This window comes from Xiphophorus couchianus, chromosome 18, assembly GCF_001444195.1.
Source record: "Xiphophorus couchianus chromosome 18, X_couchianus-1.0, whole genome shotgun sequence".
NCBI classification, from domain to species: domain Eukaryota; kingdom Metazoa; phylum Chordata; class Actinopteri; order Cyprinodontiformes; family Poeciliidae; genus Xiphophorus; species Xiphophorus couchianus.
This window is the reverse complement of record NC_040245.1, coordinates 12,625,749-12,639,239: the sequence shown is the minus strand read 5'-3', so window position 1 is coordinate 12,639,239 and position 13,491 is coordinate 12,625,749. Positions and strand designations below refer to the sequence as shown.

At 36.6% G+C, this 13,491-nt stretch overlaps 1 protein-coding gene across 5 annotated transcripts in view; it reads right to left on the bottom strand.

Annotated features, from left to right (window-relative positions):
* LOC114161616 (von Willebrand factor A domain-containing protein 5A-like) overlaps positions 1-12,820 on the bottom strand; it is a 56,057-nt gene extending 43,237 nt beyond the window's left edge. The window contains exons 1-20 of one of the 5 annotated variants that reach the window (XM_028044995.1): positions 12,715-12,820; positions 12,375-12,577; positions 12,066-12,288; positions 11,810-11,976; positions 11,605-11,719; positions 11,331-11,506; positions 10,095-10,183; positions 9,747-9,891; positions 9,483-9,562; positions 9,285-9,399; positions 9,031-9,189; positions 8,827-8,930; positions 7,782-7,999; positions 7,558-7,584; positions 6,909-6,944; positions 6,630-6,659; positions 3,493-3,546; positions 3,240-3,424; positions 2,570-2,693; positions 1,596-2,468 (exon numbers count right to left, since the gene is read on the bottom strand). In XM_028044995.1, coding sequence (XP_027900796.1) covers positions 2,389-2,468; positions 2,570-2,693; positions 3,240-3,424; positions 3,493-3,546; positions 6,630-6,659; positions 6,909-6,944; positions 7,558-7,584; positions 7,782-7,999; positions 8,827-8,930; positions 9,031-9,189; positions 9,285-9,399; positions 9,483-9,562; positions 9,747-9,891; positions 10,095-10,183; positions 11,331-11,506; positions 11,605-11,719; positions 11,810-11,976; positions 12,066-12,288; positions 12,375-12,577; positions 12,715-12,757 — 2,373 coding nt within the window. In that variant the 5' untranslated portion in view covers positions 12,758-12,820 and the 3' untranslated portion in view covers positions 1,596-2,388. Of the gene's footprint in view, positions 1-1,595; positions 2,469-2,569; positions 2,694-3,239; positions 3,425-3,492; positions 3,547-6,629; positions 6,660-6,908; positions 6,945-7,557; positions 7,585-7,781; positions 8,000-8,826; positions 8,931-9,030; positions 9,190-9,284; positions 9,400-9,482; positions 9,563-9,746; positions 9,892-10,094; positions 10,184-11,330; positions 11,507-11,604; positions 11,720-11,809; positions 11,977-12,065; positions 12,289-12,374; positions 12,578-12,714 lie in introns of those variants that run through there. The other 4 variants (XM_028044998.1, XM_028044996.1, XM_028045000.1 and 1 more) reach the window with 4 other exon arrangements.
* Positions 12,821-13,491: the final 671 nt, after the last annotated feature.

Sequence of the window (13,491 nt, the reverse complement as noted above, 5' to 3'; positions counted from 1 at the left end):
ACACGGCGCTACAGACGACCAAAAAGTAATTAAATAGTATCTTACCGCACCAAGCCGTCGAGCCGAAACAGGCCGATCCGGGACAAGCAGCCACCCGCCAAGATTTCAGAACCGGCACGAGCCCCCAATTGTTAAGGAAGAATAATTTAATATTAACTTTGGACAAAACGTTTGGCTCCTCCTTCCTTAAATTCCCGGGCGGCGCTGCAGCTAGAGTGAAACAACAACACTGCACGTTGACGTCACAGATCACAGAGTTTAATCCCATACAAAGCAACGCATGAATCAATTAACAAAGCTGCAGAGGTACAGAGATATGCATTTTTTACCTTATACAGACAAAGACAGAGAAGACAGATCAACAAAACAAAGACAAAGACAAACAAAAAAGGCAAAGACGCGTCTTTGGAGAGAGCCGATGCAAAAAAGCAAAAATAGTGGCAGCTCTCTGAATGTTTAGCGCTGACACAAAATTTTATACTTAGGGGGTGTTTCTTCTATTTAATATATGCAATCAAGGCGTTCCGCTATCTGACCAACTAGAAACTCCCTTAAGCACTCAGAGAAACTTAAGAACTCCCCTAATTTACGGCAAAGATCGAAGGGCCATCTGGTCTCTGTCAAAACAAAAGGGCGGACCACTTAGTCCTGACCCCTGTGGTGGTACGGCTATCCCGGGCGCAGAAAGGTCCTGAGATGAGACTTCGCAGATACCTTTGGAATTTGAAGTCTCTTCCCCCAAGCTCCAGCGCTTCTGCCCCATCGGAATGCTAATTTTATGGCTTCGTGTGATCTAGCCGCACAGCGGGAGGCCCCTGTTTGTCTGAATGCCTGTTCATCTGGCCCAATCCCGAATGCTCACACAAAACCTGTTCCAAATAAGAGTGTTGAATATAACTTTTACACATGCCGTAAGATTAACTATATTAAGCACTAAAAATAATCATTTTTCCTCAACAGTGTCCAGTGGTGTCATTCTTACTTAATCATGACAGATTGATCTCCAGCCCTGTCCTCATCACCACCCACACCTGTGTTAATGGAGCAATCACTGAAACGATGTTAGCTGGTCCTTTTAAGGCAGGGCTGCAATGAAGTTGAAATAAAGTTCATTTTCTAGGCAAATATTGACTTTGTAATTAATTGCTGTTACGCTGATCACTCTTTATAACATTCTGGAGTATATACAAATTGCCGTTATAAAAACTGAAGCAGTAGACTTTGTAAATATTAACATTTGAATCATTCTCAAAACATTTGGACATGACTGTATATTCAATAATAAAAAAATATATATCAGCAACGTTAGTTACGGAAATGTGACGACGTCATCACTGCCCTAACTACAGTATGCCTTAAGGGACAAAAGTAACGCTGAACAGAAATCACGTAATACAAACAGTAGTACTCAACATCAAACTTAAACTATTTAAGGGTCTTTTGAACAAGATTGATATTAAATATAACATACTTTCTAGCTAAAACCCCCTAATACAAAGGTTTGTAATTTACATAATAATCAGTTACTTAGATGCTTCTTTTTTTTATAAACCATGCATTTATTGGAAAATAATTATTTCCAGTCTGTTTTTCTGTGATCGGTGTTGTCTTACACTATGAAGTTATAGGAATGCTTCTTAGGAACATATACAGTAAAGCAGTGGTCCCCAACCTTTTTAGTATCGCGGACCGGTCGAGACTTCGCATATTTGCTGCGGACCGGGGCGCATGACTTCGGAAATTTATGGGACCAGGGGCGGCCCGGGGGTTGGGGACCACTGCAGTAAAGAACAATAGCATGAGTCCCAAACAGCTCTTCACAAACAATTCTTCACAGAAACTCTGAATATACACAGATACCACAATGTTTGGTTGGATATTGAGTTAAATACAGTTTAAAGGTTTATGTCAAAGAAGTGTGAGAAAATGGTCGACCGGTCTGAGGGCCAGATTGACTAAGAAGGGATTTAGAGAATCACTTAAAAAACTGAAAGGTGAATATTTTCTCGTATGCTGTTATTTTCTATTACTCATTTAATTTTCACAAATTAAATGAGTATATATATATATATATATATATATATACATATATATACTGTATATATGTTTCAATAAAACTGGTTAAATTGCAAATATGTTGATTGTAGTAAACAAAAAGCATCTCTATGCTCCATGACTTCTGTTTTATGCATAGAGTGCAAATATTACAAGCCATACTGACAGATGCATGATTAAATGTTGTAAAAAGGAAAAAAAATCCTAGACTTGGAATAAACACATCTATAATCTACAATAAACATCTTCTTCTTGGTCATCATTAACTTCAGTGTTTTCCTTTCTCCACTCAGCTGCTTTCATAGTAGAGCTGAAGCCTGTTCACAGAAAACCTCAGAGCCCCAGAGCTTCTTTCTTCATGCTGCAACCCAACAGTTTATTTCCAGCTTCAACGCACTCTGACACACATGGAGCTGAAGAAAAGATTCACTGATGTTATTTTTTGCATCCAGTTTTAACATCTGTTTTATTACACACTTAAAAACAGGAGTTCCCTGGTGATTATATATATTACCGTTCTGAGCTTTAATCCATGATGCCGCCTTCATAGCCAGAAGCTCCCACTCCTCCTTTGCATTCATCTTAAAACCATGAAGCCAAATCAGAGCCAGAATGGAGGCCCACACTTCATTGTTGACCTAATTAACAGAGAGAAACAAAACAGGACAACAAAAAAGAGAGATGTTATACTGTTGTTTTCCTTTACTGAGGCCGCACTAGGAGGTATCTCACTGACTACTTGGAGCTTAGCGGTTACTAAGTATCTGTTACTGAGTATGTTTCATATACTTGGTTAGTTGATCAACTCCATTTTATCTTTGATTACAATTTTGACCCTGAAATATGGTGTTAGTTCTGGGTTTAAATTCACTTAAGGGCCTTTCTGCAAGGCTCTTACATGTTCTCCCCAAGTATATGTGTGTTGTCTCTGCGTACTATGGATTTTTGTGTGTGAAAATATGCATGTTAGGCTTATTGGTCAGCTGGACATGAAGTCGGTGTTAACCCTACTTCTAGTTAAACTCCCCTCTTTGCAACCTTGAATCTAAGGTTTTGCCATTACTATTAGTAGTAGTAGTAATAATAATAATAACAAAACCTAACATTCAAGGGCATAAATAAGAAAGATTTAATATTTACATTATAAGATTTTTTTATTATTATTATTTTAGATTACAACCCACCAGTTCTGGTTTTGCCTTTTCCACCTCCTCTTTGGTTTTTCCCAGCACAGCAGCCAGAGCTTCATGAAGCATCCAGCTGCCAGACGCATTCTGCAGGGACACCAGCTGCAGCAGAGGGTCTTTATGGGGCTGTGGTGGTTCAGCGGCTGACCGTGCTGACCTACCGGAATCTAAATCACCATCACCTGTGAAGTGAAAGAGCTTGATAAGTGGGTCCATGAGGTGATCCACTGCATTAATAAATACTACTTACAATCAATGGGTTCTTCATGTCTGTAACTACGAGAGCTCTCCATACAAAGCGACCCTAGAATAAAAAGAAACTGAGCATTATTGAGGAACATCGTCCATCATCACGGTACAAGTAAATGTTTCTGCATGTGTAACTGAATAATACATCATTTAACCCTCCCACATTCTAAAAAGTGGTAAAACGTACAGAGCTTTTATTAGCTCCCTGCTTTCACAATTTTTTTTTGTCTGTGGTTTTGGGAACTGACAGTTTGACGTGACAACTCCACTTAGCTCTTGTCCAAGCGTCGCACTTACACTGTGGGAGGGTTAACAGACGGAGGCACCTTTCCTGAAAATTATTGCCAGCCATATAATCATGACAATCATGAGCAAGAGCAATATTGCTCTTTCACAACAACAATATACAGAGGTCCTGCAAACAGATTATCATTAATGAAGCTTTTAATTTTTCTTGAAATTAGTCTGTCACAGGATATTTGCCACATTCTTTGAAAGTTGGTGTATTCATAAATTTACTCCATAAATTTATCATTCATTAAGGAATTGTAATTTTTTCACTCAACTCTCTGCTTATGAAATTCTGAAAATAAAACTTGAAATATGACTGACATTTATTCAGAAACACTAAAGACAGCCAACAATCAGAAAATCCTTTAATTAACAATTGTTTTGTTTGTTGTTGTTTTTTTGTTGTTGATTAAAATTTTAACTGCTGCAGTTTTATTCATCAGTAGTTTCAGGGCTTGGATGTTGTTTTGCTTAGCAATGTCTGTCAGATGCTGGAGCTCAGAGTGACTAAAAGAATATTTCTGAATCAGTGTTTGAAAAAAACAGCGCCATCTAAAGGTTAGTTTCTGCTGCAAATTACTGACATTTTAAATAATAGTACAATTCAACAATATATTTGTCTCAGACTGAAAATTAAACCATAATAATGCTAATAAGCTGCCACTGAGCTTCTTCTCTGCTTGTGCCTTGTTTTGTTTTAGTGAACTAATTTATCAAGAACACATATTTCTGTAAAACTGTGGTTTTACATACAGTGGTTTTCAAAAGTATTCATACTTTTCCACTTCACAGTCTTGTTCAATGTTCACATTTAATTTCAATAAATATATTTCTGTTTATGGTTGAAATGTGACACAATATGGACAAGTTTTTGGGGTATGAATATATCCGCGAACTACCATATCAGAGACAGAGAGGATTTTACTGATATTTAACCAATCAGGAAATTAGAGTTGCTGAGATTTTTAGGTTAGGCCCAAAGTTCTCTTAAACTAAAAAGATTAAGTGGATAAAATTAAGCAAATTTCATTTCAAACAAATTGAAAATTCTAGTTTGAGAAAATCTAATCATGGCTTCATCCTTAAAATATTATTCTTCATTGCGGTTTAAATCCAGAGAAAATGTGATTTATTTTCAACAGATAAAATGTAAACCTTCGTAAATGTGTATTGGTGGGTCTCTTCTCACAAGCATAGAGATGCGCTAACTGAAATTACAGAGATACATTTACTTCATGGAAACACATCAATTTGGAGAAAAAAACTTTTTTCGACAATGAGTTATTTGGTCGCATTGAAATAGATGTATTTCGCAAAACTTCAATGGTAATACTTTTTTGCGTCACATGAGTCACATAACAGGTTTCTGTTATTAGTAGCAGAAAAGAAAAGACGACAACAGGAAACAGTAGAATAATGATAATCTGTTATTGAGGGTTTTTCAGACAATGTACTTAATGTTGTAGTTGTTTTACTTACAATTGTCACGTCGAGATCGAAGAGGCATCACTATAACAAAAACAGAAAGGAGAAAATAAACAGGGTAAAACCTACATTGAATGAGTTCTTCCAAGATATTCCAAAGTAAAAATTAAACCACAATAAAATAAAACTATTCATCATTTATAGGCAAGAACATACCATCACCATCCATATAATTAATAAGTTATAATACTGAAATATCTTGTGTTATTTCAGAGTATTCTCAACAAATTTTTGTGATTGTTTCTTTATTGTAGTTTTACTTTGTGTTTGAAGAATCTACTTACAAAACTTTAGTGGAGACTTAGCCTTTGCTAAAATAGAAAAGGAGTAAAAAAACAACAGGTGATAAAAAAAAAAACATATTCATCAACATCATCACCTTTATTAATGACACAAGTCCATGTAAAAATAAATAAAACAGGACAAAAATAACATAATAAAACGATGGAAATCAAAAAGTCAAAGTTTATATATATATATATATATTTAATTTTGTAGTTATATATATATATACGTATATACATATATTGTATATACACATATGTATATATATATATATATTCTCTGCTTGTGCCTTGTTTTGTTTTAGTGAACTAATTTATCAAAAACACATATTTCTGTAAAACTGTGGTTTTACATACAGTGGTTTGCAAAAGTATTCATACCCTTTCCATTTCACAGTTGTGTTCAATTTTCACATTAAATTTCAAATATATTTCTGTTTGTGGTTGAAATGTGACACAATATGGACAAGTTTTTGGTGTATGAATATATCTGCAAACTACCATATCAGAGACAGAGAGGATTTTACTGATAATTAACCAGTCAGGAAATTAGAGTTGCTGAGATTTTTAGGTTAGGCCCAAAGTTCTCTTAAACTAAAAAGATTAAGTTGATAAAATTAAGCAAATTTAATTTCAAACAAATTGAAAATTCTAGTATGAGAAAATCTCATAATGGCTTCATCCTTAAAATATTATTCTTCATTGCGGTTTAAGTCCAGAGAAAATGTGATTTATTTTCAACAGATAAAATGTAAACCTTCGTAAATGTGTATTGGTGGGTCTCTTCTCACAAGCATAGAGATGCGCTAACTGAAATTACAGAGATACATTTACTTCATGGAAACACATCAATTTGGAGAAAAAAAAATTTTTCGACACGTTTTTTGGTCGCATTGAAATAGATGTATTTCGCAAAACTGCAATGGAAATAGTTTTTTGCGTCACATGAGTCACATAACAGGTTTCTGTTATTAGTAGTAGAAAAGAAAAGAAGACAACAGGAAGCAGTAGAATAATGATAATCTGTTATTGAGGGTTTTTCAGACAATTTACTTAATTTTGTAGTTGTTTTACTTACTATTGTCTCGTGGAGCATGACGAAACTTATCTATCACAAAAACAGAAAAGGAGAAAAAAGACGGGGTAAAACCTACATTGAATGAGCTCTTCCAAAATATTTATATTAAATATAAAACTTAAACCACAATAAAATAAAACTATTCATCATTTATAGGCACCATCCATATAATTAATAAGTTACAGTACTGAAATATCTTGTATTTCAGAGTATTCTCAACACATTTTTGTGATTGTTTCTGTATTATAGTTTTACTTTGTTTTTGAAGGATTTACTTACTATTTCTTTGTGAAGCCGAACAAGACCTAGCCATTCCTAAAACAGAAAACAAGTTATATATAACCAAAACATATGTAGAAGTGAAATAAATATTTAAAAACTCTCTCCTATTTCTGTTTGGTACAAGATTCTGCCATCTACTTTGTTGTGGATCCTCAAAGTTTTCACAGTTTGGTGAAAATGGCAAAGTATTCTTAGAGGGATAGTTTGCAAGGAAGTTAGAATCAACATTTTCAATCAAGGTTAAACACAGTTACGACTATTCAATTTTCATTTGCAAATCTATACTGCAGGCTTAGTTGGATAATATGTCATTGTAACTTTGTCTATTAAATATGGTTCTCCTACAATATCTATTTCTAAGCACTCTACACATCTTGTAGTGCATAATATATGTGTTTTAGCTCTTCTTGTTATGGAAGATACATTATTTATCTTGCCTCATTCCACATATGTCTGGAAACCTTCCAAAGAGGTCACACAGTGAAAATTAAACCAAAATAAAATAAAATAATTCATTCTTTATTGTCAACAGCATACTATAACCATCCATTTAAGTGGACAATGGAGGGCTATTATGCTGTAGTCCTGAAATATCCTGTCCTAGTTCAGAATACTTTCAACAAGTTTTTTTAAGTGCTTTACTCACTTCTTGGAGAGTTGCAAGCCAGAGCTGCTGAAACAGAAAACAGCAGAAAACACAGAGAAACCAAGACAGACCAAAGGTGTTAATCTTATTATTAACTTCCAGCTTCATAACATGCATCTGCTTGTTTAAATTAAATAGCTAATTCAATTTAACCAAGCAGATAGTGTTTTGCAGTATTATTATTATTATTTTATTATATATGATTGGAAAAGAAAATCATTCACCTGTCGGGACATTTCTGCGCACCAGCGGTCCTTGAACTGCCTGGCCGCTGTCTTTGTTGACAGCAATGAAGGCAGTGAAACAACTGCTTACTCCTGATTGGATGCTGAGCTCCACCACCTTCTTCTTCATTTCTTCATCCTGGTGTCTTCTTCGTGTCCTCTCCTCTGACTCCATAGAGCGAATCACAGTGCGAGCAGCCAGCCTGTGGACTGTTAATCTGCAGACAGTAAGGAGAAAGATCTAAAGATGGAGATCAAATGTTTTTATGAACACAAATTACCTCTGCTTTCTCAGTTTTCACGCTCCCTATTTTTTTCATTAATTCAGGAAGAAGGTCAGTCTTTTTATCTCTGTTTGCTATTCATCAATAATTCAATAAGCAACATTTATGGCAGCAGGAAGATTATGTTTTCACATTTCTGAAAAGTAAATCAAATCCAATTTCTGTTGTAATATCACTAATATGATACTTTCTGTATTTTAAACTTGTGTACTGAGGTGACCTCAAGACATCCTTTCACTTTGCTTTCAGACCCAAGACTAAATAAAATGTCCACAACTTTCCACAAATCTAAAAAAACTGTTTTTATAACAAGGGAAAATTAGAAATAACATGTTTATTATTTCACATCAGGAGCTGCAAAAATAGCGACACAGTTGTTAGTAATTTCACGTTGCAACAAGAAGGTTGTGAATTTTAATCCTGTCCAGAGTTTCTGCATTGAGTTTGCATTTTCTCTCTATGAATGTTTGAGTTTTTTCCTGGTATTTCTTCTTCATATCATAGGCCAAAAGTCTACATTTTAGGTTGACTGGTGTTTCTAAATTACCTATGAGTGTGTCTCTGTGTTGCTGCTCAATGGCGTAGAGACTTGTCCATAGTGGACTCTGCCTCTTAAGAACCAGTTATATCACAACTATGACTGGATGATTATTTTATATTTCAGTGTTGCAGATCCTTGAAATTGTAGACATACTACCTCATTTCAACAAGACTATGATATGTCTTGTCAATACTGTCAAACCAGGATATAAGGCGTTTACCCAGAGTCCTCTGCAGGTTTGAGGTTGAAGTGCAGCTGGTTCTGAGAGGGATGACCTGCCAGGCTGTACTTCACTGTCACACTGCCATCGGCTTCCTCTGAACTCTGAGAAAAAAAAAATTACAAAAATAGATAAAAATATAACAATATGTCATGCTAAATGCTATGATACAGAAAACATAAACTGAGATTCTGGTGACCCTACCGGTCCTGTAAGCTGAGCATAAATCAGCGATCTCTGACCCTGAAATATTGCTGTAATGGGTGGAGAGAGAACGGTGGCGGACACTCCCTTTGGTAAATCCCAAGAGACGGAAATGTCCTCCACAGCTGGCTGCAGTGCAAACCTGAGTGACTGCATCACCTGTGATTCAAACAATAGTTGTGAAATTATTTACTTTTACTATCATTACATTCTGATGAGTTGGTGAATTTTTTTTCCAGAAATTTTGTTTTTACTTTTGGTTGCATCCTGTCAGCCCCAGTGATGAACTGAGCGTGACCTCCGCCGTCTTTGGCCATCCCGTTGATGAGAGCAGAGCTGGCTCCTTCTCCAATCCCAAAAGAGAAACACCTAAGATACAAGAGTTTGATTTCAAACTCACAATGACATCAGAACATGAACCAGACTGGGGATCTGTGTGTTTATGGTTTCACCTGTGGGAGTCTGCATTCTTCTTAACAAGATCAGTAACTTCTTTGGTGTTCCCCACCTCTCCGTCAGTGAAGACAAACAACTGAGGGAGGAGATGTAAATGAGCTTTGGAGAAAACAAGTTTGTCTAACATTTCAGAAATGAGTAAAGCAGTAGGAGTCATTGTGGTGAACAACCACATTGTTCATTTTACATAGATGTGATAAAGGTCATTATTTGCTGGTGCAACTTCAAGAGTTGGTGCAATAAAAGTGTGTATATCTGACCTGTCGAGGATGTTTGGGAATGCAGGCTTGGCTGTAAATGTGTTTAAGAGGCTGAAGAATCTCTGTTCCTCCAAGATTAGACTCCATCTTTTCAACCTCTTCTAGAGCCTCCTTCATGGTCTTCTCACTGTACTCCACGCTCTTACTGCCAAATAAAGTACGGAATATGTCAAATAAAATTATGATAAACATCAAAAGCCACAAAACATGCCATAATCTATTAAAACAATCACCAAGTTACCAAGTTTTACATGAAATTTCCTGTGGAAATGTTAGTCAAAGAAAAATGAAATAAGAAAAAGAAACTTATTAAAGGGTGTTTAGGACTGGGAGTTAGATGTCACTCACGGGAAGATGTGCTCAAAGGAGGAACCAAAACTATAAATGCTGAAGTAGCAGCCCATTGGTAAACTCTTCAACAGGAGCAGCAGAGTATCCTAAAGAAAGACAGGAAGTAAAGAACACACTTACAAAGAGAAGGAATCATGCTTTGACAAATTACATAAAGATGTAGTTCAATTTAATTATTTATTTTATTTATTTCATAACAATTTAAGACTTTCTGAACAGTTAACATCTAATCCAGAGTCGACAAATCTACTCAATTTGACTTTGGCCATATTATGACACTCCAACTTAAATATATCAGTTGTGTCATTTTATAAGGCTTTTAATTGCTGTCAAGTCAGCACTGAGTGGTTATTTACATAAAAGTCTTTAGTCAAAATGTCCTCAAGAATGAATGGCACCTCTGGCAAAATATTTAAGCAAAGTAGTCAGGATTCAGGAAATGGCCAAAAGAAAATCCCTTCCCACCTGAACATGTCAACATGTGTATCACACCAGGAAAGTCCAGTGGTTCTCTTGTTTGTTCCAGACCAAAAGTAGATTTTTTGTTTGTTTGTTTTTTTGCTTTTACATTGTGATTTTTTGCAAGTGGACTAATTTCTAAATAATGTCCAATACTGTTGTGCTTTTAGTTAAACTACAATACCAATGAGAGGATATGCTCTATGTGACCCACAACATGCTGACAGCAACACTGCTAAGCAGGAAAAAGCAGGGCAGGTACGATTTCACTGCAATTAGTCCATGAAGTAGCGTTAGTAACACTAAAGTGCTCATTTTTACCACGAAGTCCCAGTAACAGTTTCCTGTACTTGGTTCAACTTGAGCCAGGTCTGTATTTTTTAAGTCATACTACCAACAAGACACAAAACATTATACTCCACTTTCAGCATGACAAATTATGCAAAGCTAAAGCGTGCACTGTGGCTTGATTTGTGACTTGCATCAGTAGTTTCATACAGTTAAGTTGTGTCTGTATTAAGGAAAAAACATTTTCTAAAATGTCTTTTTGGAGATGTGAATACAGGCGTTTGAATTAGTTTTGCTCTAAATATAAAGGACTGAGTGGAGCAAATGTTTTACAGCATGACTTTTACATTTTCTTACTTGTAGAATAGAATCTGTGACCCGTACAGAAGAATCTTTGAAGGTGTAACAAATATTACTAGTCATCAACTCTAAACAATCATCCTTCTAAAATAATTTGAACTATCCCATTAAAACTTGGATAAATACCCGTGCAATGCTAATGCAAGTTTCTTGCGGTGTGCTGTTGTTCATGGGGCAGCCCATACTTCCTGATCGATCCATCAAGAACACAAACTCTCCGCAGGCAGCGCGTGAGGACATCACTGATTGGGGGAACTCAGGGTAAAGACTAACCATCACCACTGGGTCACCCATCAGAGAGCCTGGGACATGTTGAAGATGGAAAAAATACAAATATACATAAACCTTCTCATATTCCAACAATGAATAATCAGTAACTCCTTAAGTAATCCGTTCTCACCAGGTTTGGCAGAGGCCTGTCCTGCCTCCACCACAGCAGAGGGCTGGTGGGCGTCTTTGTAATAAATCAGTAGCTCAATGTCTCTGTCAAACTTGTGTCCTCCACCCAATTTAACCTATAATTCAAACACATGAATAATAAAACTAAAGTTATTTATCTTGTTTGTAATAACTACATCCAGCAGTAAAATCAGCTCTCTACCCACCGTGGCCTGAGTTTGATCAGCGTTGAGATACTGAAGAGGCTCCAGAGAGCAACTGGACTCTATTTTAGAGATTGGATGAGGAGAGGACACTTGGGCGGAAAAGGACAGACTGTAGGGCACCAGAGAGGCTGGAACTGAGGTCACCTGGACACTGGGACCTTCACTACCTGGAAACAACATGAGAGAAAACTGGGAGTCATTTAGTTTGCAATTAAAATGTATACGAGTGCATCCATCTATTGACTAGTTTTCCTACCCTGAGGTTGGTATCGAGGGTTGAGCACAGCAGGCAGACAGAACCTCAGCCCATCATCAGCCTGCACAGCCAGCTCAGTGACGTACTCCAGCCTGATGGAGGCGCTCTCTCCTGGAGGCAGCCTGCCCACCTTCAGAGAGAAGATATCTGGACTCTGCTCACTCTCCTCCAACAGGAAGGCCTGCTGACCGGAGCTCAGAGCATCATCATACTCCTCCTGAGCCTGCAGTCCACATGAAGCATGTCAGCAATGTTCACTTTTCTGTGTTTTAGCGTCTTTATAGAAAAGACATCTTTGTTCCAGCTCACCTGCTGTCTCTCCTTCACCTCAGCTACAATGTGTGTTTCTCCAATCTGAGCACTGAAATGACACACAGCAGCATCTCCAGGCAGAGGGAAGACAAACACAGCCTCTAGAGGTTTGTCCTCCTTGTTCTCATAGTTCAGAGTGGAGACCAGAGTAGCTACGTGGTCCTTCACCTCCAGCTGAGCATCAATGCTCTTCAGAGGAACTAAATCAGCAAAAGAAAGACAAGAATGAACCATAGAAATATATCTTATGAGTGTCTTATTACACTTCACAGTTTCTGTGCTTAAAAGACTTTCTGAGAAGAAACCAAGTGTAGTTTGCTTTCTAACAGTTGATTACCTGGTTCCTTCTTTTCAGTGAGCAGAGCGCAGCAGTTCATCATTGTTCCTGTGAGGCAGACAACTTCAGGGAGAAATGGGTTAAAAAGCTTTAAAGTAGGCAGCAACTTTTTGTGATATCACAAGCAAACGGAAAGAAAACATTTAAAATTAATCAGGAAAATCTTAAACTTATTAAGGGGACATGACAGTGAAGTAAATATTGCATTTAAAAATCAGATTTAATTACTTTAAATAAATTAATCTTGTAAATGGTTGTGTTTTGTGGTACATGGAAGTCAAATATATATGATGAGATAGATATAACAAATATTAGGTCACCTTTACCCCAATATACCACATTATGGCCTGGGAACTCAAAAAGTACCGCAAAGTAGGAATGAGAAGCAATTTCAAATATTGTGGAACTTTGGCATTTAGAGTGTGTCTCACCACAAGCATCTCAAAAATCTCAGACTTTAGATGAATTTTGGGAAGTTAAACAGAAGCAGATTTTAAGTGAGCAAAAATTTATAATAAAGTTTTCTTAATTTGTTTGAGACATTGACACTATCAAAATAAATATTTTTATTTTAAAATAGTCAGTTAAAAATCTTTTCAAGAAAACGTACAAAGTTCAACCGGGTATGTGAAAAGATGGGCTTGACTGCATGCAAACCAGGTAACCAAGAAGACTTCCTTAGAAATGCGATGACTTTTAGCATGCCAATCACATCCTGAAAAGAGCCAGAACCTCCAGCTATGCCAAAAAAAAGTCCTGCTCTCAAGACTACAGGGA